The sequence below is a fragment of the Gopherus evgoodei genome, chromosome 3, assembly GCF_007399415.2.
Source record: "Gopherus evgoodei ecotype Sinaloan lineage chromosome 3, rGopEvg1_v1.p, whole genome shotgun sequence".
Taxonomy (NCBI): Eukaryota; Metazoa; Chordata; order Testudines; family Testudinidae; genus Gopherus; species Gopherus evgoodei.
Genome location: NC_044324.1, coordinates 9,466,454 through 9,487,831, shown reverse-complemented (window position 1 = coordinate 9,487,831; position 21,378 = coordinate 9,466,454). Strand labels below are relative to the sequence as shown.

The 21,378-nt window shown below is 59.6% G+C and overlaps 1 protein-coding gene and 1 pseudogene across 2 annotated transcripts in view; one reads left to right on the top strand and one right to left on the bottom strand.

Annotated features, from left to right (window-relative positions):
• Positions 1-14,778, bottom strand: part of LOC115647974 (uridine-cytidine kinase-like 1) — a 42,164-nt gene extending 27,386 nt beyond the window's left edge. For both annotated transcript variants that reach the window (XM_030554962.1, XM_030554963.1), the window contains exons 1-2: positions 14,701-14,778; positions 12,979-13,178 (exon numbers count right to left, since the gene is read on the bottom strand). In XM_030554962.1, the coding sequence (XP_030410822.1) occupies positions 12,979-13,178; positions 14,701-14,747 (247 nt within the window). In that variant the 5' untranslated portion in view covers positions 14,748-14,778. The remainder of the gene's footprint in view (positions 1-12,978; positions 13,179-14,700) is intronic.
• Positions 14,779-20,891: 6,113 nt separating this feature from the next.
• On the top strand, positions 20,892-21,072 carry LOC115649536 (annotated as a pseudogene).
• Positions 21,073-21,378: the final 306 nt, after the last annotated feature.

Below are 21,378 nucleotides of genomic sequence, written 5' to 3'. Positions count from 1 at the left end.
GGGCTCCTGGCCACAACACTGACACCAAAGCTCAGGGCCCTCAAGAGTCAGGCACAGCCCCTGCTACATCACACCCTCAGCCATGATTGTCACCCCCGAGGGATAGCAACCTCCCACCATGCATGCTGCTGCCCCGGCAGGCATGGGGCACCCTCGGGGCCACGCGGAGGGAACCCCGGAGATCAGCAGGCAACACATGCCCATCCCCGTGGCTTCAGGGCAGCTGGTCCCTGCTTGGGGAACAGGACGGGACAGAGTTGCCTGACCCACATCATCTCCCGAATATGCTGTCTGCTAGCACTGTTCCAAACTTTGCAGAGACTCTGCCGAGGGCTAAGCTCAGGCGTGGCAGAGGCCAGGTGGGTCGGTGCAGGCTGCTGGGCAAAGGGACAAGGCCTTTCACTGAGCAGCTCTGAGAACTAGCCAGATACCCCCCCCCAACTCACCAGCACCTGCTGACCCCTCCAGCTCACTGTCACCCCTAGACCGCCATCCCCTCCCTACTACTGCCCTCCCCACCTGCGTCACCCCCCCACCAGCACCCGCTTACCCCTCCAGCTCACTCTCACACCTTTATCCCGCTCCCCCATCCCCTCCCTGCCCCCTCCCACCTGTGTCGCCCCTCCCCCACTCAACAGCAGCCACTGACCCCTCCAGCTCATTGTCACCCCTTGACCCTGCCCCTCCCACTGCCCATCATCCCCTGCCTACTTCTCTGCCACTTCCCTCCTCACCCTCTCACCCCCCCAGCTCCTCCCTCCACTTGCCATCACCCTTCTGCCCCCTTAAGCTCACTGTAACCCCCACGCTTGCTTCCCGTCACCCCACACAAAGCATGATCCCCTCTGATCCCTGTGTCCATGTTGGTTGCTGAATCAGGAAGCCTCATGGGCAGGACCCTTCAAGGCAATCAGCACGTCCAGCCACACAGGCTCCCTCCCCCCTTGCTCTCTGCCCCACTGAGCCCCAGGGAGCTGAGGGTATGGCTACATCTGGAATTTCCGAGCGCTGCCGTGTAGTCAGAGCGGCAGCGCTGGGAGAACTCTCCCAGCGCTGCATGTAAACCACATCCCTTACGGGTGTAGCATGCAGCGCTGGGAGCCGCGCTCCCAGCGCTGCTGCCCTGATTACACTGAGGCTTTACAGCGCTGTATCTTGCAGCGCTCAGGGGGGTGTTTTCTCACACCCCAGTTGCAGCGCTGTAAAGTGTGAGTGTAGCCAAGGCCTCAGACTGGTGAAAGAGGGGCTATTCCACAGCTGGTGCCAGCAACAGCGGTGCTTGGAGCAGGCAGCTCATCTACTCACAGTAAGGCCCAGTGGGGTGAAGGCAGAGGGGGGAACGGCGCCAGGCTGCAGCGGGGAGGCTGGCAGCGCAGAGCCGGACCTGATCGGGAGTGGAGGAGTGGTTGGGTGGGCAGGAGAGGCCTGGGGGCTGAGGGGCGCACAGCAGCAGGTTCAGGACAGGGATCAGAAACCTTTCAGAAGCGATGTGCCGAGTCTTCATTTATTCACTCTGATTTAAGGTTTCGCGTGCCAGTAATACATTTTAACCTTTTTAGAAGGTCTCTTTCTAGAAGTCTATAATATATAACTAAACTACTGTTCTTTGTTAAATAAATAAGGTTTTTAAAATGTTTAAGAAGCTGCATTTAAAATTAAATTAAAATGCAGAGCCCTCACGACCGGTGGCCAGGACCCAGGCAGTGTGAGTGCACCTGAAAAATCAGTTCACATGTCAAAGGTGGCACGTGTGCCATAGGTTGCCTACCCCTGTGTGACGAACTGGGAATGTTCTTAATGTTTTCTATGAATACTGTGTTGGTGCCTCAGTGTCCCCATGGCAGTTCTTAAGTATCTGGCAGAGCAAAAGACGGTTACTCACCTTTGTAACTGTTGTTCTTCGAGATGTGTTGCTCACATCCATTCCAGTTAGGTGTACGCGCCGCGCGTGCACGTTCGTCGGAAACTTTTTACCCTAGCAACTCCAGTGGGCCGGCAGGTCGCCCCCTGGAGTGGTGCCGCCATGGCGCCCGATATATATCCCTGCCGGCCCGCCCGCTCCTCAGTTCCTTCTTGCCGGCTACTCCGACAGTGGGGAAGGAGGGCGGGTGTGGAATGGATATGAGCAACACATCTCGAAGAACAACAGTTACAAAGGTGAGTAACCGTCTTTTCTTCTTCGAGTGATTGCTCACATCCATTCCAGTTAGGTGACTCCCAAGCCGTACCTAGGCGGTGGGGTCGGAGTGAGAAGTCGCGGCACGGAGCACTGCAGTTCCGAAGGCCGCATCCTCCCTTGACTGCTGGACCAGGGCGTAGTGGGAAGCAAAGGTGTGGACCGATGACCAGGTCGCTGCCCGACAGATTTCCTGGATGGGCACACGGGCGAGGAAAGCCAGCGACGACGCCTGCGCCCTGGTAGAATGCGCAGTCACACGGCCCGTAGGGACATGGGCCAAGTCATAACAGGTCCTGATACAGGATGTGACCCAAGAGGATACCCTCTGGGAGGAGATAGGAAGCCCTTTCATACGGTCCGCTACCGCCACGAAAAGCTGGGGGGATTTTCGGAAGGGTTTGGTCCTCTCTATGTAGAACGCGAGGGCCCTACGGACATCCAGCGAGTGGAGCTGCTGCTCCCTGCCTGAGGAGTGAGGTTTCGGGAAAAAAACCGGGAGGAAAATCTCTTGGTTGACGTGGAAGGCTGAGACCACCTTGGGCAGAAATGCAGGGTGTGGTCTCAGCTGCACCTTGTCTTTGTGGAAGACCGTATATGGAGGGTCTACCACAAGAGCTCGGAGTTCCGACACCCGTCTAGCTGAGGTGATAGCTACTAGAAAGGCAGTCTTCCAAGAGAGGTAGAGCAGGGAGCAAGTAGCTAACGGCTCAAAGGGGGGCCCCATGAGCCGGGACAACACCAGGTTAAGATCCCAGGTCGGAGCAGGGGGACGGACGTTAGGGAATAAACGTTCCAGCCCTTTAAGGAATCTCGACACCGTCGGGTGAGAAAAAATGGAGCGACCGTCCGCACCCAGGTGAAAGGTGGAGATAGCTGCTAGGTGGACTCGCAACGACGATAAGGCCAGACCTTGCCCTTTGAGGGACCAAACAAAGTCTAAGATTTCGGTCACCGAAACTTCCATAGGGCGGAGATTTCTCTCTACGCACCAACAGGAGAAGCGTTTCCATTTCGCCGAATATGTGGCTCTTGTGGACGGTTTCCTGCTGCTCAAGAGCACCTCCCTCACAGGCGTGGAGCAGCGCAGCTCGGAACCAGTCAGCCACGCAGGAGCCACGCCGTCAGGTGCAGCGACTGCAGGTCTGGGTGACAGAGGGTCCCGTGGTCCTGGGTAATCAGGTCCGGATGAAGGGGCAGGGGAACTGGGTCGGCTACGGCCAAGTCCAGCAGCATGGTGTACCAGTGCTGCCTGGGCCATGCCGGGGCCCACCATGATCACGAGAGCCCTGTCCCTGCGCACCTTCAGGAGGACCTTGTGGACCAGAGGGAACGGGGGAAACGCAAAGTACAGGTGGGTCGACCACTGGATGAGGAAGGCATCCGCTATCGACCCCGGCTCCCTGCCCTGAAAGGAGCAGAACGCTTGGCACTTCCTGTTCCCCTTGGACGCGAAGAGGTCCACCCGGGGATAACCCCACCTCCGGAAAATGGAGAGAGCGACGTCCGGGCGAAGGGACCACTCGTGTGACAGGAAGGATCTGCTCAATCGATCCGCCAGCGTGTTCCGTACTCCAGGGAGGAAAGAAGCCCTGAGGTGAATGGAGTGGGCTACGCAAAAGTCCCAGAGTCGTATCGCCTCGTGGCACAGGGAGGAGGACCTGGTGCCGCCCTGCTTGTTGATATAGTACATGGTCGTCGTGTTGTCCGTGAACACGGCGACACAACGACCCTGGAGCTGATGACAGAACGCTTGACAAGCAAGGCGGACCGCTCTCAACTCCCGCATGTTGATGTGTAGCCCCACCTCCTCCTGAGACCACAGGCCCTGTGTCCGCAGGGTCCCTAGGTGGGCCCCCCAGCCTAGATCTGAGGCATCCGTCGTCAGGGACACCGAGGGCTGAGGGGGGTGGAAAGGGAGACCCGCACATAACACGGACTGGTCTAGCCACCAGCCGAGAGAATCTAAGACCTTCTGGGGGATTGTGACTAACATGTCTAACGGTTGCCTTGCCGGCCTGTAATGACTGATAAGCCACAGCTGGAGAGGCCTCATGCGGAGCCGAGCATAATCGGTCACAAAGGTGCAAGCCGCCATGTGGCCTAACAGGGTTAGACATGTCCTCACTGACGTCAATGGGGCTGACCGCAAACGTTGAACGATCGCCGCCATGGTCTGGAACCGTTGCAGAGGCAGCAAGGCCCTGCCCACAGTGGCGTCCAGGACGGCCCCGATAAATTCCACCTTCTGAGTGGGCATCAGGGTGGACTTGTCTGTGTTTATCAAGAGGCCCAGACTTGCAAACATGCCGGTGATCACGCGGACATGGCTGTTGACTTGTTGTTCCGACGTGCCCCGAATCAACCAATCGTCCAGATAAGGGAACACGTGGACACGGTTGCGTCGAAGATGCACCACGACAACTGCCATGCATTTTGTAAACACCCTCGGGGCCGTGGACAGGCCAAATGGGAGGACTGCAAATTGATAATGAAGAGCCCCCACCACGAAGCGGAGGAAGCGTCTGTGGCGCGGCCAAATTGCAATGTGGAAATATGCGTCCTGCATGTCGAGGGCGGCGTACCAGTCTCCCGGATCCAGGGATGGAATAATGGTCCCCAGGGATACCATGCGGAACTTCAACTTCACCAGGTATTTGTTGAGCTCTCGCAGGTCGAGGATAGGCCTGAGGCCCCCCTTGGCCTCGGGGATCAGAAAGTAGCGGGAATAAAACCCCTTGCCTTTCTCGCTTTCCGGAACCGCCTCTATAGCTCCTTTGCTGAGGAGCGTCTGCACCTCCTGCCGAAGGAATTGCTCGTGAGAGGGGTCCCTGAAGAGGGACGAGGAAGGAGGGCGGGAAGGAGGAAATGAAACAAACTGCAGGCGGTATCCCGTCTGCACCGTGCTTAAGACCCAGCGGTCCGATGTTATTTGGGACCACGCCGGGAGGAAAAACGAAAGGCGGTTGGAAAACGGGGGGGAAGGATCCATAGGGGAAACTGTTACTGCGCCCTCGGGCGCACCTTCAAAATGAAGGCTTAGGTCCAGGCGGGGGTTTTGAGGAGCCTTGGTTCTGCCCCGCTTGGTTCCCCGACTGCCTGCGCCTTCTGTTCCTGCCGCGGCGCCTGTTAAGGTCCTGCCGCTGGCGGAACTGGGAAAACGGCCTGCGCTGTTGTTGTTGCTGCGACCTGAAGGGTCTACGCTGCGTCACGGGGGTGTGCATCCCGAGGGACCGCATAATGACCCGGTTGTCTTTCAGACTCTTGAGTCTGGGGTCTGTCTTGTCAGAAAACAGGCCCTGGCCTTCGAAAGGAAGGTCCTGTATGGTATGCTGGAGCTCCGGCGGAAGGCCGGAAACCTGCAGCCAGGAGATGCGACGCATCGTAACTCCTGACGCGAGGGTACGGCCAGCCGAGTCCGCAGCGTCCAAGGAGGCTTGCAAGGACGTGCGTGCGACCTTCTTGCCTTCGTCCAAGATGGCCGCAAACTCTTGGCGAGCATCTTGTGGCAGCAGCTCCTTAAATTTGTCCACTGCCACCCAGGAATTAAAGGCATATCTGCTCAGCAGGGCCTGCTGGTTGGAGACCCTGAGCTGCAGCGCCCCAGCCGAATACACCTTACGGCCAAGGAGGTCCATCCGCCTGGCTTCTCTGGATTTGGGGGCTGGAGCCTCCTGGCCGTGACGCTCCCTATCGTTCACTGATTGCACCACCAGTGAACCCGGAGTCGGGTGTACATGGAGATATTCGTATCCCCTAGAAGGGGCCATGTACTTCCTCTCGACCCCTTTCGCTGTCGGAGGGATGGAGGCCGGGGACTGCCAGATGGTGTTGGCGTTGGCCTGGATGGTCCGTATGAAGGGCAGGGCGACCCTGGTGGGAGCATCAGAAGAGAGGATGGTTACAATTGGATCCTCTATCTCCGAGACCTCCTCTGCCTGCAGACTCAGATTTTGAGCCAATCGCCTGAGGAGGTCTTGGTGCGCCCTGAGATCCAGCGGGGGGGGACTGTTGGAGGAGGTACCCGCCACCGCCTCATCCGGGGAGGAGGATGAGGAGACCCCAGGCACGAGAGTGTCTAACTGAGGGTCTTCCTCAGCCCTCGCCTCTGCCTCAGGAGCCACAGCGGAGTCTTGCTGCTTGGACCCTTCCTCCCCTTCCGGGGAGGGAGGGGGGCGAGACAACGAGGCTTCAGGAGCCCTACGCTCCGTTTCAGTCGCCGGCCTAGCAGGGAGCTGCTGGGGGCCCTGGGCCTGATGGTATGCCCAGGGTGTCCAGAATCCCCACTGTTGTGGGCCTTGGTCCTGCAGCGGCGGATCACCGAACAGCGCCGCCTGCCGGTCGGTGCCCAGCGCATACCCGCTGTCCGTTTGGGAGGATACGGACGGCTGTCTAGAGGGCCATGGTGGGGCCGACCCTGGATGGTAAGGGTCTGCGCGGGTCGGCACGGAGGATCGTCTCGGTGCCGGGGACTGGTGCCGGGAGTCATATCGGTGCCGGGATCGGGATCGGGTTCTGTCACGGTGCCGGGATCCTGATCGGTACCGGGCGCCGCTTCGGTGCCGGGACCTGCCACCGGCTCGGTGCCGGGAGGTCGACCGGGACCTGCCACCAGCTCGGTGCCGGGAGGTCGACCGGGACCGGGACCTGCCACCAGCTCGGTGCCGGGAGGTTGACCGGTGCGGCGAGTAGCGTCGGGACCTGCTCCTGGAATCGCGGTGCCGGTCTCTGCGACTGGAACCTGACCGCGATCGTCTCGATGTCGACCGGTGCCGCGAGTGCGACCGGTACCGCTGAGGGGAGCGGTGCCGGGACTGCGAGCGGCAGCGGGACCTGGAGCGACCAAGACATCGGGACCTGGATCGTGAACAAGAGTTTCTGGGCGGTGCCGACATCATGGGCTTGCCTCTGGACACAACCCGCACCGGAGGTGGCAGCCGAGTGGGCTCAGTCAGGGCTATAAGGTCCCGAGCCGAGGCGAAGGTCTCCGGTGTGGATGGGACCATTATCTCAACCCCAGATCTCATGGGGGAGCTCGGCGGTACCGGACTCGACGGACCCGCCGGGCCCGGAGTCGACGGTGCCGGCGGCGCCGCGGCCGATGTCGAGGCCGGGCGCTCTAGCCGGGTCTGCCTGGCCGGAGTATTGGACTTCGACGGCCTTGGTTCTGACTCCGGTGCCGGAGAGGGTCGGTGCCGGGGAGTCTTCTCTGTGCCGGTGCGATCCGGTGCCGGCGCCGAGATCACGGCCTGCGAAGCCGTCTGGTCAAGTGCCGCCTCCATGAGGAGAGTCCGGAGCCTTTGATCCCTCTCCTTCTTTGTCCTTGGCTTAAAAGCCTTACAGATGCGGCACTTGTCGGATCTGTGCGATTCCCCGAGGCACTTCAGGCACGCTTCGTGGGGATCGCTGGTAGGCATGGGCTTCTTGCAGGCCGCACACTGTTTGAAGCCCGGCGAAACAGGCATGAGCCTGGCGCCGGGAAGGGCTAAGCCCCCGGCGAAGAACTACTTAACAACTATTTAACTTAACTATCTACTTAACCAACTAATTAACAACTATAATGGACTAGAGATGAACGATAGATAAACGATAGATAACTAGGAGAGCTAGGGACGTGGAGGACAGCTATGCCGCGCTCCACAGTTCCAACGACCGACACGGCGGTAAGAAGGAACTGAGGAGCGGGCGGGCCGGCAGGGATATATATTGGGCACCATGGCGGCGCCACTCCAGGGGGCGACCTGCCGGCCCACTGGAGTTGCTAGCGTAAAAAGTTTCCGACGAACGTGCACGCGCGGCGCGCACACTTAACTAGAATGGATGTGAGCAATCACTCGAAGAAGAAAGGGCCAGTGCACCTAAATGCCTGACCCTCTGTCTCCTAGCAACTGATGGCCTGGGCCCCCCCCTGCAAAGGTGCCAGCTGAAGGTGTTGGAGACAAAGGGATCAGGTGACCTCCTGGCCGGGAAAGGGGCTGAGCAGAGAGGAGGGGCTGGAGGGGGTTGTTAGTCGGGAGCTGGCTGGGGACAAGGAGTGAAGTGCAGACGTGGGGGGTCTGACTCACTGCCCCCAGAATGGACCCGGCTGAGGGGTCCGGTTCGCTGTACCCACAAGCTCTGTTTTAGACCCTGTTCCTGTCATCGAATAAACCTCTGTGTTACTGGCTGGCTGAGAGTCACGTCTGACTGCAAAGTGGGGGGGCAGGATCCTGTGGCTTCCCCAGGACCTCGTCTGGGTGGGCTCGCTGTGGGAAGCGCACGGAGGGGCAGAGGATGCTGAATGCTCCAAGGAGAGACCCAGGAGGTGAAGCCGTTGGAGCTTCTTGCCCTGGAGACAGTCTGCTCCAAGGGAGAGGAGGCTCCCCAGAGTCCTGCCTGGCTTTATGGGGACCAGTTCCAGAGCATCGCCCGGTGACTCTGTGACAACTGGTGGCAGAGGCGGGATGTACTGCACCCCGTGAATGGCGCTGCTTGCAGTAAGTGACTGGGGAGCAGTAAAACAAAGGAGGGATAATGAGGACCAGGCGTGCTGAGGGCTCAGAGTGGGACGGTTTCAGGGGGCGGTTAACGTCTGGGAGTGTGCGACCAGCGAGAAGGACTGTTGGAGTAACGGGGTCCCCCTGAGGACTGCAGCGAGCAGTCTCAGGGGCGGAGGAGCTTGCCGCTCGACCCTGGGAGAGAGAAGGATTTCTGCAGTAGCAGGGTTCCCCTGGGGATTGCAAGAGCAGTCCCAGGGGCGGCGGAGTCTGCAGCTCGACCCTGGCAAAAAGGTGGTGATCACGAGAAGGGCTGGCACACCAGGGGTTCTTCCTGGAAACCATGGGGGAGCCAAGAGCACACAGGCCTGTGTCCACAGCCACTTGGCAACGGTGAAGTGATGGCCTATCACCATCCCCTTAAGGAGGACATTGTGATCCTGTGCACAAAGAGAGGGTTACGCATGGGGAAATTCACCAAGGCACAGTTAATCATGCAGTTGGAGGAGAAGCACCGCTCTGAGGAGCAGATTCCTGACCCAGATGGGGCTACAAGAGGATCTGGGAGCAGCTGGAGCAGCAGCCAGGCATCTCCGAGAGTCTGGTCCCCAACCAGACAAGAGTCTTCACGATCGGGTTCCCCATCAGGGGATCGGAGACGGATGGGATGGGAGCAGAGCCCGAGAGAGCGAGAGGACCGTGAGAGAGAGCAAGAGCCCGAGGAAAAGCTGCAGGAGAAGCAGCAGCAGCGTGGACTGGTGATGGTGGAGCGGAGAGACATAGGGGGCTGCCTAGGGGTCAGTGGGGAAACACGCCTGCGGTGGCGAGATCCTGGGACAGAGGGAACTGTGGTGGTACAGTCGCAGATGCTGAGGGGCTGTGGGACATGGGTGAAGGTCCCCAGGGTGAAGCCCCTTGCCCTGCCTATGGGCCGGATCCCTGTGCAGACCCAGGAGGGGTCGGGCTGGCTAGTAGTTGGGGTTCTCCAGGATATCAGCTGGGAGGCCCTGTTGGGGAGTGACTGTCTCTCTCTGGGACAGGATCCAGTCCCTGCTCCTGTAACGGCCTAAATCCAGGGAACCAATTGGCTAGGATGGAAATAGTCAGTGAAAATGCAAATGACCTGGCTGACAGGGGGGAGGGGCTGCTGGGCTCAGGATACCTGCCTACCTGTAACCAGCCCCCTGGCGCTGAGTGGGAGGGAGAGATGCTCCCCGCCCCCCTGCACACCGGAGAGGGGTCTCACACTGGCTCTGATGCTGGGACCAGAGCAGAGAGCTCGCTGCCTGTCCCCACTGGGACAGCAAGGGCAGCGCCAAGCATGGGGGGAGCTGAGACCCCAGCTGAGTGGGGGAACACCCAGGCAGGGCAGGTTGGCTGCCAGCCAGGTTTGCCTGGTCCAGACGTGCTGCTGGGAAGTGATTACACAGCAGGAAGGGAGGTACCAGGGACAGGGCTCAGGGGGGCTGTGACCCCAGGCCCCGCCAGCAAGAGGGGGCAGGTCCCACTCCCTGTCCCAGAAGCTGAATCCCAGACCAAGCTGCAGAGGGATCTCTCCTTGGAGAAGCTGAGGGAACTTGCTGGCCACAGTGCTGCAAACCCCCTTGGGGAAGGCTGCAGGGACAGAGTCCTGCAGGAGAAGGGATTTCTGTACCGGGAATGGGCTCCCCAGGGGAAAGTAGGACTGGGGGGAATTGGGAGGCAGCTGGTGGTGCCCCAGGAATCCACAGGGTTCTTCCCATTTGAGCTGCTGCATGGGAGGAGAGTGAGGGGACCCCAGGTCCTGAAAGGGGAGGATTGGGAGGAGAAGGGGGAAGACCCCTTGGGGGATCTCTTCCCTGAGGTGGGAGCCAATCTTCCCATCAGGTGTTCCCCGTTCAGAGTCACTGGGAAAGCAATCCAGCTGATCCCCAAGGTAGACAGGATGATCTGGTTTTGTGGGGGCTATCAGAAGCTTAAAGCCATCACAGTGTCTGATGCCGACCCCATGCCTAGGCCTGGGGAGATTCTAGACAAGCTGAGGGGGATGGAGAACCTGACAGACACTGATAACATGTGCATCTTTAGCCAGACCTGGGAGGAACAGGTGTCCCAGGGGCTGGGCTGCCTCAAGGAGGTGGGACTGACAGTAAAAGCTGGAAAGTGTAAGGGGGGACAGCAGAGGTGTTGTGTCTGGGCCACAAGGTGGGGAGCGGCTGCCCAAGCCCAGAGCTGGCAAAGGCCAAGATGGGAGCTTTTAACCAAGACAGCCCGAATTGCAGCCCAGAGTGCTGGGAGAAGACCCCGTCCCAGTTTGAACCCCAGGGGTTTTAGGGTGGCAAAAGGGTTCAAGCCGCATAAACCTTCCCACATGCGGTCTGCAAGTGCCATCAAGCACACCCGACCTAAGGGAGGGCGTGAGACTGGACTGTCCTGGTGTAACTCACACCAAGGGATGGGAGAGATGCTGGGGCATCCATGGGAACGTTGGTGGGTTCGAACTTCCCCAGGTCACTGGCTGGAGTGACCTCGCTCAGTTCGGTCTCGAAGGGGGGAGAGATGTGACGAACTGGGAATGTTCTTAATGTTTTCTCTGAGTACTGTGTTGGTGCCTCAGTGTCCCCATGTCAGTTCTTAAGTCTCTGGCAGAGCCAAGGGCCAGTGCACCTAAATGCCTGACCCTCTGTCTCCTAGCAACTGATGGCCTGGGCCCCTCCCCTGCAAAGGTGCCAGCTGAAGGTGTTGGAGACAAAGGGATCAGGTGACCTCCTGGCCCGGGAAAGGGGCTGAGCAGAGAGGAGGGGCTGGAGGGGTTGTTAGTCTGGAGCTGGCTGGGGACGAGGAGTGAAGTGCAGATGTGGGGGTCTGGCTCACTGCCCCCCAGAATGGACCCAGCCGAGGGGTCCGGTTCGCTGTATCTACAAGCTCTGTTTTAGACCCTGTTCCTGTCATCGAATAAACCTCTGTGTTACTGGCTGGCTGAGAGTCACGTCTGACTGCAAAGTGGGGGTGCAGGATCCTGTGGCTTCCCCAGGACCTCGCCTGGGTGGGCTCACTGTGGGAAGTGCACGGAGGGGCAGAGGATGCTGAATGCTCCAATGACGGACCCAGGAGGTGAAGACGTGGGAGCTTCTTGCCCTGGAGACAGTCTGCTCCAAGGGAGAGGAGGCTCCCCAGAGTCCTGCCTGGTTTTGTGGGGAGCAGTTCCAGAGCATCACCTGGAACTCCGTGACACTCTGGTCTAGGAGACTGCTGGAGTCCTCGCTTAGCAACACCCACAAGTAACACTGCCTGAAACCTCCGGCTGGCTAGGAGACCCCCCCTAGCCCCTTCCGGGAGGGCAACGACCTGCCTCAGTTATACACACTTCAGCCCCCATCTGCATCACAGCAACAAGACACACCTGGGCAGGGAGCCCTGGGCAGGGCGGGGAGTCCAACTAGCTCAGCCTGCTGCAGCACCTCTCCTCTGCCACATGGGCTCCTGCCAGCACATCCCACCTGGAGCAGGAGCCTTCAGCACTGCGGGTACTCAGCAACATGGGCTCCTGCGATCCCATCACACCTGGGCAGGGAGCCCTGGGCAGGGCGGGGAGTCCAGCTGGCACAGCCTGCTGCAGCACCTCTCCTCTGCCACATGGGCTCCTGCCAGCACATCCCACCTGGAGCAGGAGCCTTCAGCACTGCGGGTACTCAGCAACATGGGCTCCTGCGATCCCATCACACCTGGGCAGGGAGCCCTGGGCAGGGCAGGGAGTCCAGCTGGCACAGCCTGCTGCAGCACCTCTCCTCTGCCACATGGGCTCCTGCCAGCACATCCCACCTGGAGCAGGAGCCTTCAGCACTGCGGGTACTCAGCAACATGGGCTCCTGCGATCCCGTCACACCTGGGCAGGGCGGGGAGTCCAGCTGGCACAGCCTGCTGCAGCACCTCTCCTCTGCCACATGGGCTCCTGCCAGCACATCCCACCTGCCCACAGGCATCAGGTCAGGTTCAAGGTCTCGGCCCTTCCCTCTGGGGTGCTCCACGGCCCAGGCCCAGGGGACCTAGCAGCGTAAGGCCAGGTCTACACCGAACTTTTTGCCAGTCTAGCAATACTGGTGAACGGCGAGTTTGAGCCACCCTTGGATGCCAGCCCGAGCCCAACACAGGCCCAGCGATGCTGGGCTTTCGCCAGGACAGTGCACAGCACTGGAGAGCAGCGCAGGCAGGGGAGCAGCAGGGGCAGCCCGAGCTGCCCATGGGGCCAGGAGCTAGATTGGGGAGCCCAGCTGCGCCTGTAGGCTGGGCAGGCCCCTCCTGGCAGGTCCCACACCTGGCACAGTTGCGGGGGGGGGGGGGTCTCACCGATGACGAAGGCTTCCTTGAAGGGCGTGCCCGTCTCGGTGTACCAGGGCGGCCGCCCCGCCGTGTAAATGGTCCGTTTGCTAGTCCGCAGGAGCGGGGGCTCCGTCTTCGACTGACTCATGGTCCGCTTCCGCGGGGACAGCATGGGCGTCAGCGGCAGGCGGCTCAGCAGCGTGTCCAGGGAGTCCTCACCACTGCCACTGCGGGGCAGCACACCTCAGAGCCGGTCCCGGCTGGGGGCAGTGCACCCCCGAGAGCCCGACCCCCCGCCCGCCGGGCGGCGCGCCCCAGAGAGCCCGATCCCACCCCCCACGCCGGGCGGCGCGCCCCAGAGAGCCCGACCCCCCGCCCGCCGGGGCGGCGCCCCAGAGAGCCCCATCCCCCGCCCGCCGGGCGGCGCGCCCCAGAGAGCCCGACCCCACCCCCCATGCCGGGCGGCGCGCCCCAGAGAGCCCGATTCCACCCCCCCGCCCGCCGGGCGGCGCGCCGAGAGCCCGATCCCCCGCCCGCCGGGCGGCGCGCCCCCGAGAGCCCGATCCCCCGCCCCCGCCGGGCGGCGCGCCCCAGAGAGCCCCATCCCCCGCCGGCCGGGCGGCGCGCCCCAGAGAGCCCCATCCCCCGCCCGCCGGGGAGCGAGCCCCAGAGAGCCCCATCCCCCGCCCGCCGGGCGGCGCGCCCCAGAGAGCCCCATCCCCCCCCCGCCGGGCGGCGCGCCCCAGAGAGCCCCATCCCCCGCCCGCCGCCGGGCGGCGCGCCCCAAAGAGCCCCATCCCCCGCCCGCCGCCGGGCGGCGCGCCCCAGAGAGCCCCATCCCCCGCCCGCCGCCGGGCGGCGCGCCCCAGAGAGCCCCATCCCCCGCCCGCCGCCGGGCGGCGCGCCCCAGAGAGCCCCATCCCCCGCCCGCCGCCGGGCGGCGCGCCCCAGAGAGCCCCATCCCCCCCCGCCGGGCGGCGCGCCCCAGAGAGCCCGACCCCCCGCCCCCGCCGGGGGGCGCGCCCCAGAGAGCCCGACCCCCCGCCCCCGCCGGGCGGCGCGCCCCAGAGAGCCCTATCCCCCGCCCGCCGGGGAGCGCGCCCCAGAGAGCCCGACCCCCCGCCCCCGCCGGGGAGCGCGCCCCAGAGAGCCCCATCCCCCGCCCGCCGGGCGGCGCGCCCCAGAGAGCCCGAGCCCCTCCCGCCGAGCGGCGAGCCCCAGAGAGCCCCATCCCCCGCCCGCCGGGCGGCGCGCCCCAGAGAGCCCGACCCCCCGCCCCCGCCGGGGAGCGCGCCCCAGAGAGCCCGACCCCCCGCCCCCGCCGGGGAGCGCGCCCCAGAGAGCCCGACCCCCCGCCCCCGCCGGGGAGCGCGCCCCAGAGAGCCCCATCCCCCGCCCGCCGGGCGGCGCGCCCCAGGGAGCCCGATCCCACCCCCCACGCCGGGCGGCGCGCCCCAGAGAGCCCCATCCCACCCCCCCCCGCCGGGCGGCGCGCCCCAGGGAGCCCGATCCCCCCCCCGCCGGGGAGCGCGCCCCAGAGAGCCCCACCCCCCCCCCGCCGGGGAGCGCGCCCCAGAGAGCCCCATCCCACCCCCCGCCGGGCAGCGCGCCCCAGAGAGCCCGATCCCACCCACCCCCCGCCGGGCGGCGCGCCCCAGGGAGCACGACCCCCCCCTGCCGGGGAGCGCGCCCCAGAGAGCCCCACCCCCCCCCGCCGGGCGGCGCGCTCGGACACGACCCCGCCCTCACCTGTCCCGCCGCGACCCGGGCCGCTCCTCAGCGCCCGCCGCCGCCATGGTGCCGTTTGCCGCAGGGGCTGCCGGGAGCTGCGGTCCCCAGGGCCGTGTCTGGCGGCTCAATCGGGCGGGGCGGCGGGAACTACAACTCCCAGCAGCCCCTGCGCGGGCCTCTGCCCCGCCCACTGCCCGCCCAAACCAGCCCTGGCCCCACCCACCTCCCCTTGGCCACGCCCACTGCCCGCCCAAACCCTCCCATGGCCCCACCCACCAGTCCATGGCCCCGCCCACTGCCTGCCCAAACCCCGCCCATGGCCCCACCTACCTGTCCATGGCCCCGCCCACTGCCTGCCTGGAGTACGGGGGATTCCAGCACGCTGCGAGAGGGGTCCGGCCTGGGTCTGTGGGGGCAGCTGGCGGCAGTCAGGATCCAGGAGGGTGGGGCGAGCGGGGGGGCTGGGACAAGCGCCTGATACTTTGCTGCAGGGGGCGTGGATCTGGAACAAGAACAGAACCAGTGTTTCCCGTGGAGACTTGCCTGTTCTATGGCAGCCTCTTGAGTGCTAAGATTCTCTCCCCTGGGGGAGTTCCTCTGGCGGGGCGGGATGCATTTGGACATCCCCTGGATGCCCTGAGCAGGGACAAAGCTGGGGGGCTGGGGGAGGCATTTGCTGGTCGCCTGCCCTGGTGCCTTGATTCTTTCCTGTCCTTTGCAGGGTTTCTGTGTCTTGAGTGCCCAAGGGCCCTGGCTTGGAGCTGCACCATTGCTAAACCAAGGGGAGCGCCATGGCTGCTCCGCTTGCCAGCCTGGCCAGCAGCCCTGGCTCTCTGCCAGCCCAGCACCTCCATGAGCAGCCCCTGCTAAGGTGCCCACCCTCCAGCAGGGCACCCTGCATAGGGCCACCGGAACGTCCAGGGCTCCCCACAGCAGCCCAGATTGACTGCTCTAGCCCAGACTCCTGGGCCTTGCCCCCTACGAGTGCTGCTCCCAAGGGCTTTGCTGGCCCAGATCTGGGTTCCTCGCCCGGTGTGACGTTATGAGTGTAATATATTATCTCACTGACGGTAACAGGGCCAGAAAGAGTTAATTACCTCACAGACTGACAGGGCCGCCCAGAGGATTCAGGGGGCCTGGGGCAAAGCAATTTCGGGGGCTCCTTCCACAAAAAAGAAGTTGCAAAACTATAGAATATTATATTATTGTGGAGGCCCCATTTCCCCCTCCTCCACCCACTCTCCCTGCGTCCCTGCAGACTGACCTGAGCCATGGCCTAACTTTAGAGACATGTTAGGAAAATATGTAAATGAACAGAGCTTTGAAATGCAAGTCTGCATTGTTAGAGGTAGAAGTGGAGGTGTTTGCTCAGGTCTTGGGATGTCAGCAAACAAGGCTTGTCTATTGCTATGGCTTTAATTCGAAGATCAAAAAAGGAATATTACATTTAGGAAGACACTTGAGTTAAATAGTATTATTGTCTCTATGTCTCTCTGAAGGTTGTGGTTACCTGTATCTGACTGTTCAATGGATAAATTACCCTGTGCTAATTAGCAGGATGTTTGGGAGAAGGAATTAAGCCTATTGTTTTCTCAGGCCAAAAGGTTGCTGGAAATGTATAAAAACCCTGGGACATGATCCTGCTTCATCTCAGATCTGCTTTGGGTTTCAACAGGGGGAAACCTTAAGCCAGTGGTCCCCAACCTTTTCATCTGGCAGGTGCCAGACGAAGGACCGTGGCGGCGGTGGAGCATATGCTGAAATGCCGCCGAATTTCTGTGGCATTTCGGCGGCAACGCCTCTCGATGACATCACTTGTCGGCAGCTAGCAGCGTCATCGAGAGGTGTCACCACCGAAATGCCACAGAAATTCGGGGGTGGCGTCTCTCGATGACACCACTTGCCACCGACAAATGACGTCATCGAGAGGTGTCGCCGCCGAAATGCCACAGAAATTCAGCAGCATTTCGGCAGATGCTCCACTGCCGGCCAGGACGCGGGTGCATTTAGATGCCCCTGCAGGCGCCATGGCACCCGCGGGCACCGAGTTGGGGATGCCTGCCTTAAGCCATAAGGATTGAGGTCCCCAGTCACTGACTGGAGTCACCCTGAATATGGACATTGGACTATAACTATGGACCATTTCTAAAAGGACTTTTGGCAACTACAGGCTCATCTCTGCTGTGTGTGAACCTCAAGAACTGAATTCAAGTCTGTCTGTATATTGATCTTTCAACCAAGTCCCTCTCTTTTCTTTTTAAATAAATTTTAGCTTAGTTAATAAGAATTGACTATAGCGTGTATTTTGGGTAAGATTTAAGTTATAATTGGACCTGGCTGTGTGGCTGATCCTTTGGGATTGGAAGAACCTTTTCTTTTATATGATAAGATTTTGAGGAATCATCATCTTGTTTAGTTCTTTTACTGTGTTTCTTAATTTGGGGTATAGAGGCCCAACTTCAATGTATACCCCAAATTAAGAAACACAGTAAAAGAACTAAAAAAGAGCCACCGTGGCTTAACGACCATGTAAAAGAAGCAGTGAGAGATAAAAAGACTTCCTTTAGAAAGTGCATGTCAAATCCTAGTGAGGCAAATAGAAAGGAGCACAAACACTGCCAACTGAAGTGCAAGAGTGTAATAAGAAAAGCCAAAGAGGAGTTTGAAGAACGGCTAGCCAAAAACTCCCAAGGTGATAACAAAATGTTTTAAAGTACATCGGAACAGGAAGCCTGCTAAACAACCAGTGGGGCCCCTGGGTGATCGAAATACAAAAGGAGCACATAAAGATAATTAAGTCATTGCGGAGAAACCAAATGGATTCTTTGCTTCAGTCTTCATGGCTGAGGATGTTAGGGAGATTCCCAAACTTGAGCTGGCTTTTATAGGTGACAAATCTGAGGAACTGTCACAGATTGAAGTGTCACTAGAGGAGGTTTTGGAATTAACTGATAAACTCAACATTAACAAGTCACCGGGACCAGATGGCATTCACCCAAGAGTTCTGAAAGAACTCAAATGTGAAGTTGCAGAACTATTAACTAAGGGTTGTAACCTGTCCTTTAAATCGGCTTCAGTACTTTTGCATAAGGCGGGAATCCTTTGTCTCTCTCTGGGTTCCCACCCCTCCTTCTCAATGGAGAGGCACCAGGTTAAAGATGGATTCCAGTTCAAGTGACATGATCACATGTCACTGTAACAGGGCTGGCTCTAGGCGCCAGCTAAAGAAGCAGGTGCTTGGGGTGGCCAATACTAAGGGGCAGCACTCCGTCCGCTATTGAGGCAGCACACGTCCGGGTGTCCAGCGGCAAGTCCCTCCATCTCTCTCGGAGCGAAGCACCTGCCCCAAATTGCTGCCGAAGAGTGGAGCGGTGCGACCACACTGCCACGACCTGGGTTTTCTTTGCCGCTTGAGATGGCAGAAAACCTAGAGCCGGTCCTGCACTGTGAGACTCCAAGCCTTCATTCCTCCCAGCCTGACTCCCAGGAAGGCTGCCTGCAAACAGAGCCAGCCACAGTCAATCGTCCTGCTTGATGGGAGCCATCAAGATTCCCAGCCACCATTAATGGCCCACGCTTTGCATAATTACAATAGGCCCTCGGAGTTATATTCCATATTTCTAGTTTCAGATACAAGAGTGATACATTTGTACAAACAGGATGACCACACTCAGTAGATTATAAGCTTTGTAATGATACCTTACAAGAGATGTTTTGCATGAAGTATATTCCAGTTACATTATATTCGCTCATTAGCATATATTTATGAAATCATATAGAGTGCAATAGCCATGAGTGGAGATTGTCACTCAGTAACTGAGTATTCAGGGTAGGTTGTCCGTTAGAAAATACAATCTCTCAGGGAAGTATTTCAGTTACTTTCCCCACTGTGCTTCTCATCAGCACTCCAGCTCATCCCACCTGGTATTGCCGATGTCCAGGGATGAGTTCTATGTAGATGTCCCTTGACCACCTGATGGCATCTGACACCATGAGTTGCCATATCAGCCGAGCATAGCATTGACTGATTCTGCATTCTCTCAGCACTTGCTCGTTCCTGGGGCCCACTGACCAGGGCTCCGATGATCAGTGCATGTCTCTGGACCTGGTAACCCCTAGCTCTCAGGGTGTTGGCCAGAGGGGCATATTTCTCCACCTTTCGAGCTCGGGCATCGTTGAAGGCCAGGGTCCTGCTCAAAGGCACTCTGATGTCCACCATGATGATCTTCTTCCAGTCCTCATTGGTGATGGCCATGTCTGGCTGCAGTAGTCTGTCAGTTTGGGGGATAGTAGAGTTCATGGCGATTTTCCCCAAGGGTGGTGGGACAGCATTGTGTCACAGCTACCAGACACTGGAATGGGGCTTGCAGCTACACAGGACATAGGGTGGTGTCTCATTGGAATAGCTGCACTGCCTAAATCACTTGTCCAGTCAGCAAATCAGGTGAAGCTGTCTCCAGGGAGAAAGTGGTTGCTGGCATCCCCCTTGCACGTTACTTTGAGTGCCTTGCCCTGAGCTGGCTATTACACTTGATCTCAGCAACAGCGACAGACAAGCAATACTGCTACCCTGCAACACTATGCAGCCCTATCGCCCCCACAGCTTTCCACATCACCGGGAACAGACCGCAGACCACCCCAGACACCATTAACAAGACTTGCAGAACCATGTCACTGAGTGACAGTCACCACCCTGCAATGACTCCCAGGCCAGAATCTGCACCAAGGTCCCTGCACACAGACTCCAGATCAGAGACAAAGAATTCTCTCCACTCGGTTAGTTTGGTGCCTCTCATTGGTTTCCTTGGTTGCCCACTTCCCTGTGATGTGCTCTGTCCCCAGGAACTCTCACAGTGACACAGGGAACAGACAGGTGTGCAAGGGGCGCAGCAGCCCAGGCTGGTGTCTGCTCATACACGCTTAGCTTGGGCACACAACAGACACATCCCATGTCTCTCAACAGCAGGCCAGGCCCTGGCTCTCCCATGTCTAACCAGGGCATGTCTGCCCTGTCCTGAGCTGATTCCCAGCTGTCAGGAAACAAGACTGGGGAGATTGCCCCAGGGGAATTCTGCACCACTGCACATGTGCATAATTAATCAACCAGGCATAGTTTTAATTTTTGGCACAGAAAAAAGCTTCTGAGGGAAAGTTGATGCAGTTCGGGGTTTTACCCAGCAGAGCGCACTGTGTTGATAGACCAGAGCATTAGCTCCAGGAGAGCTAGGGAAGAGAGAGAGCTGCCTTCTTCATAGTACCTGTCAGGTCGGGTCAGGAGACAAGGGCTATGGGGAGACAGACAGCACAGGGTGCTGGGGGGTCAGGCTCATAAGGGCTAATGGGGGAGAACAGACTGGGGCAGGGGCTGAATGGGAGTGGTGGCATAGGGCCACAGGGGGTGGGATATGCAGGACCACATGGGGAAGGGGGCTGTGGGGGCATCTGAGTGGGTTTGGAGGGACACATGGGGACAGGAGCAGATGTACCTGACTGAATGGGAGAGGCTAAGCGTCGGCCAGGGTCCGCACGGGGGAAGCTCCCTAACAATCCCTCCCTGCTCTCCCAAAAAAACCACCTGTTCCATACGTCTCCCACTCACACCCAACAACCCTCCAGGTTGACACCCAGGCTCCTTCCCAGCAATTTACTTCCCTCTCCCTTAGTTCCTCTGTTACCCCTGACTCTCCCCGGCCTTTGCACTGCTTCTGAGTGGTATGGGAAATACGGTTCTGTATTGTAGTTTAAATGAATGACTCAGAATTCTGTATTAATGTGCCTAGTATGAATCTATTTGTCAAAAACCATTTCCTGAATCTTTTTTGTTGTCTGTATTATTACAGGGTCTTGGGGCCCGCACCTGACTGTAACCCTGCCCCCACTGCTCCTCCTCCAGCAAGTGCCAGCCCTGCCTTCTCCTTCCCCACCTGCAGCCCTGCCCCTTGGCCCGGTCACAGGCAGAGCCGGACAGTGCAGGGGGCTGCTGTTCTGGCTGGTGCTATGGTACTGGTAGCCTTGGCACTCCCCTGTTTTCTCCTGCTGCTGGTGACTGGGGCCCCAGGGCTGCAGATGCTCCTCAGCTCCTCACTGCCCTTTGACTGCTCGCAACCTGTGAGAGCTGCCTGGATGAGGAACCCGTTTCTGGGGCAGGCAGAGCCCTCTGGAGCAGCAGCCCCCAGATGCACAGACACTCTTCCCTTAACCTGTGTATAATAGAATTTGAACATTTGCTTCCATAAATGCTCTGACCAGTTTAATATGTGACACGTTCTCTATCTAAGAACTCCCTATTCAATGGATTTTTGGAGCAGGGAGACGGAATAGGAGCTTGCTCTGTCCACTCCACGCACCCCCCCCCGGCATTGCAGTGCTTCTAGGAATGGTGCACCTCCCGTCGGGGAGAATAAACTGGTTTGAAAAACAGACCAAACACGTTGTGCTATGAATGGTGCTGTTTGCAATGTGCACAGATATCTGGCTCACGTATAGCTCTTGGATTAGTTGTTTCTATTGTGTTCACAAGGACGTTTCTGGAGTGGGGAGACTGCTCTTGCCGGCTTTGCTCTATGTGTGTTTGTAGCTCAGTTAAGCTGCTGCTTTCACATTCGTCTATGTAAGTTCTTCGCCTGCTCTCGTTAGCAGAGGCAGATTAGGAGTTTGTGGGGCCCTGGGTGAGAGCAAGTGGGGCACCTCCCCACC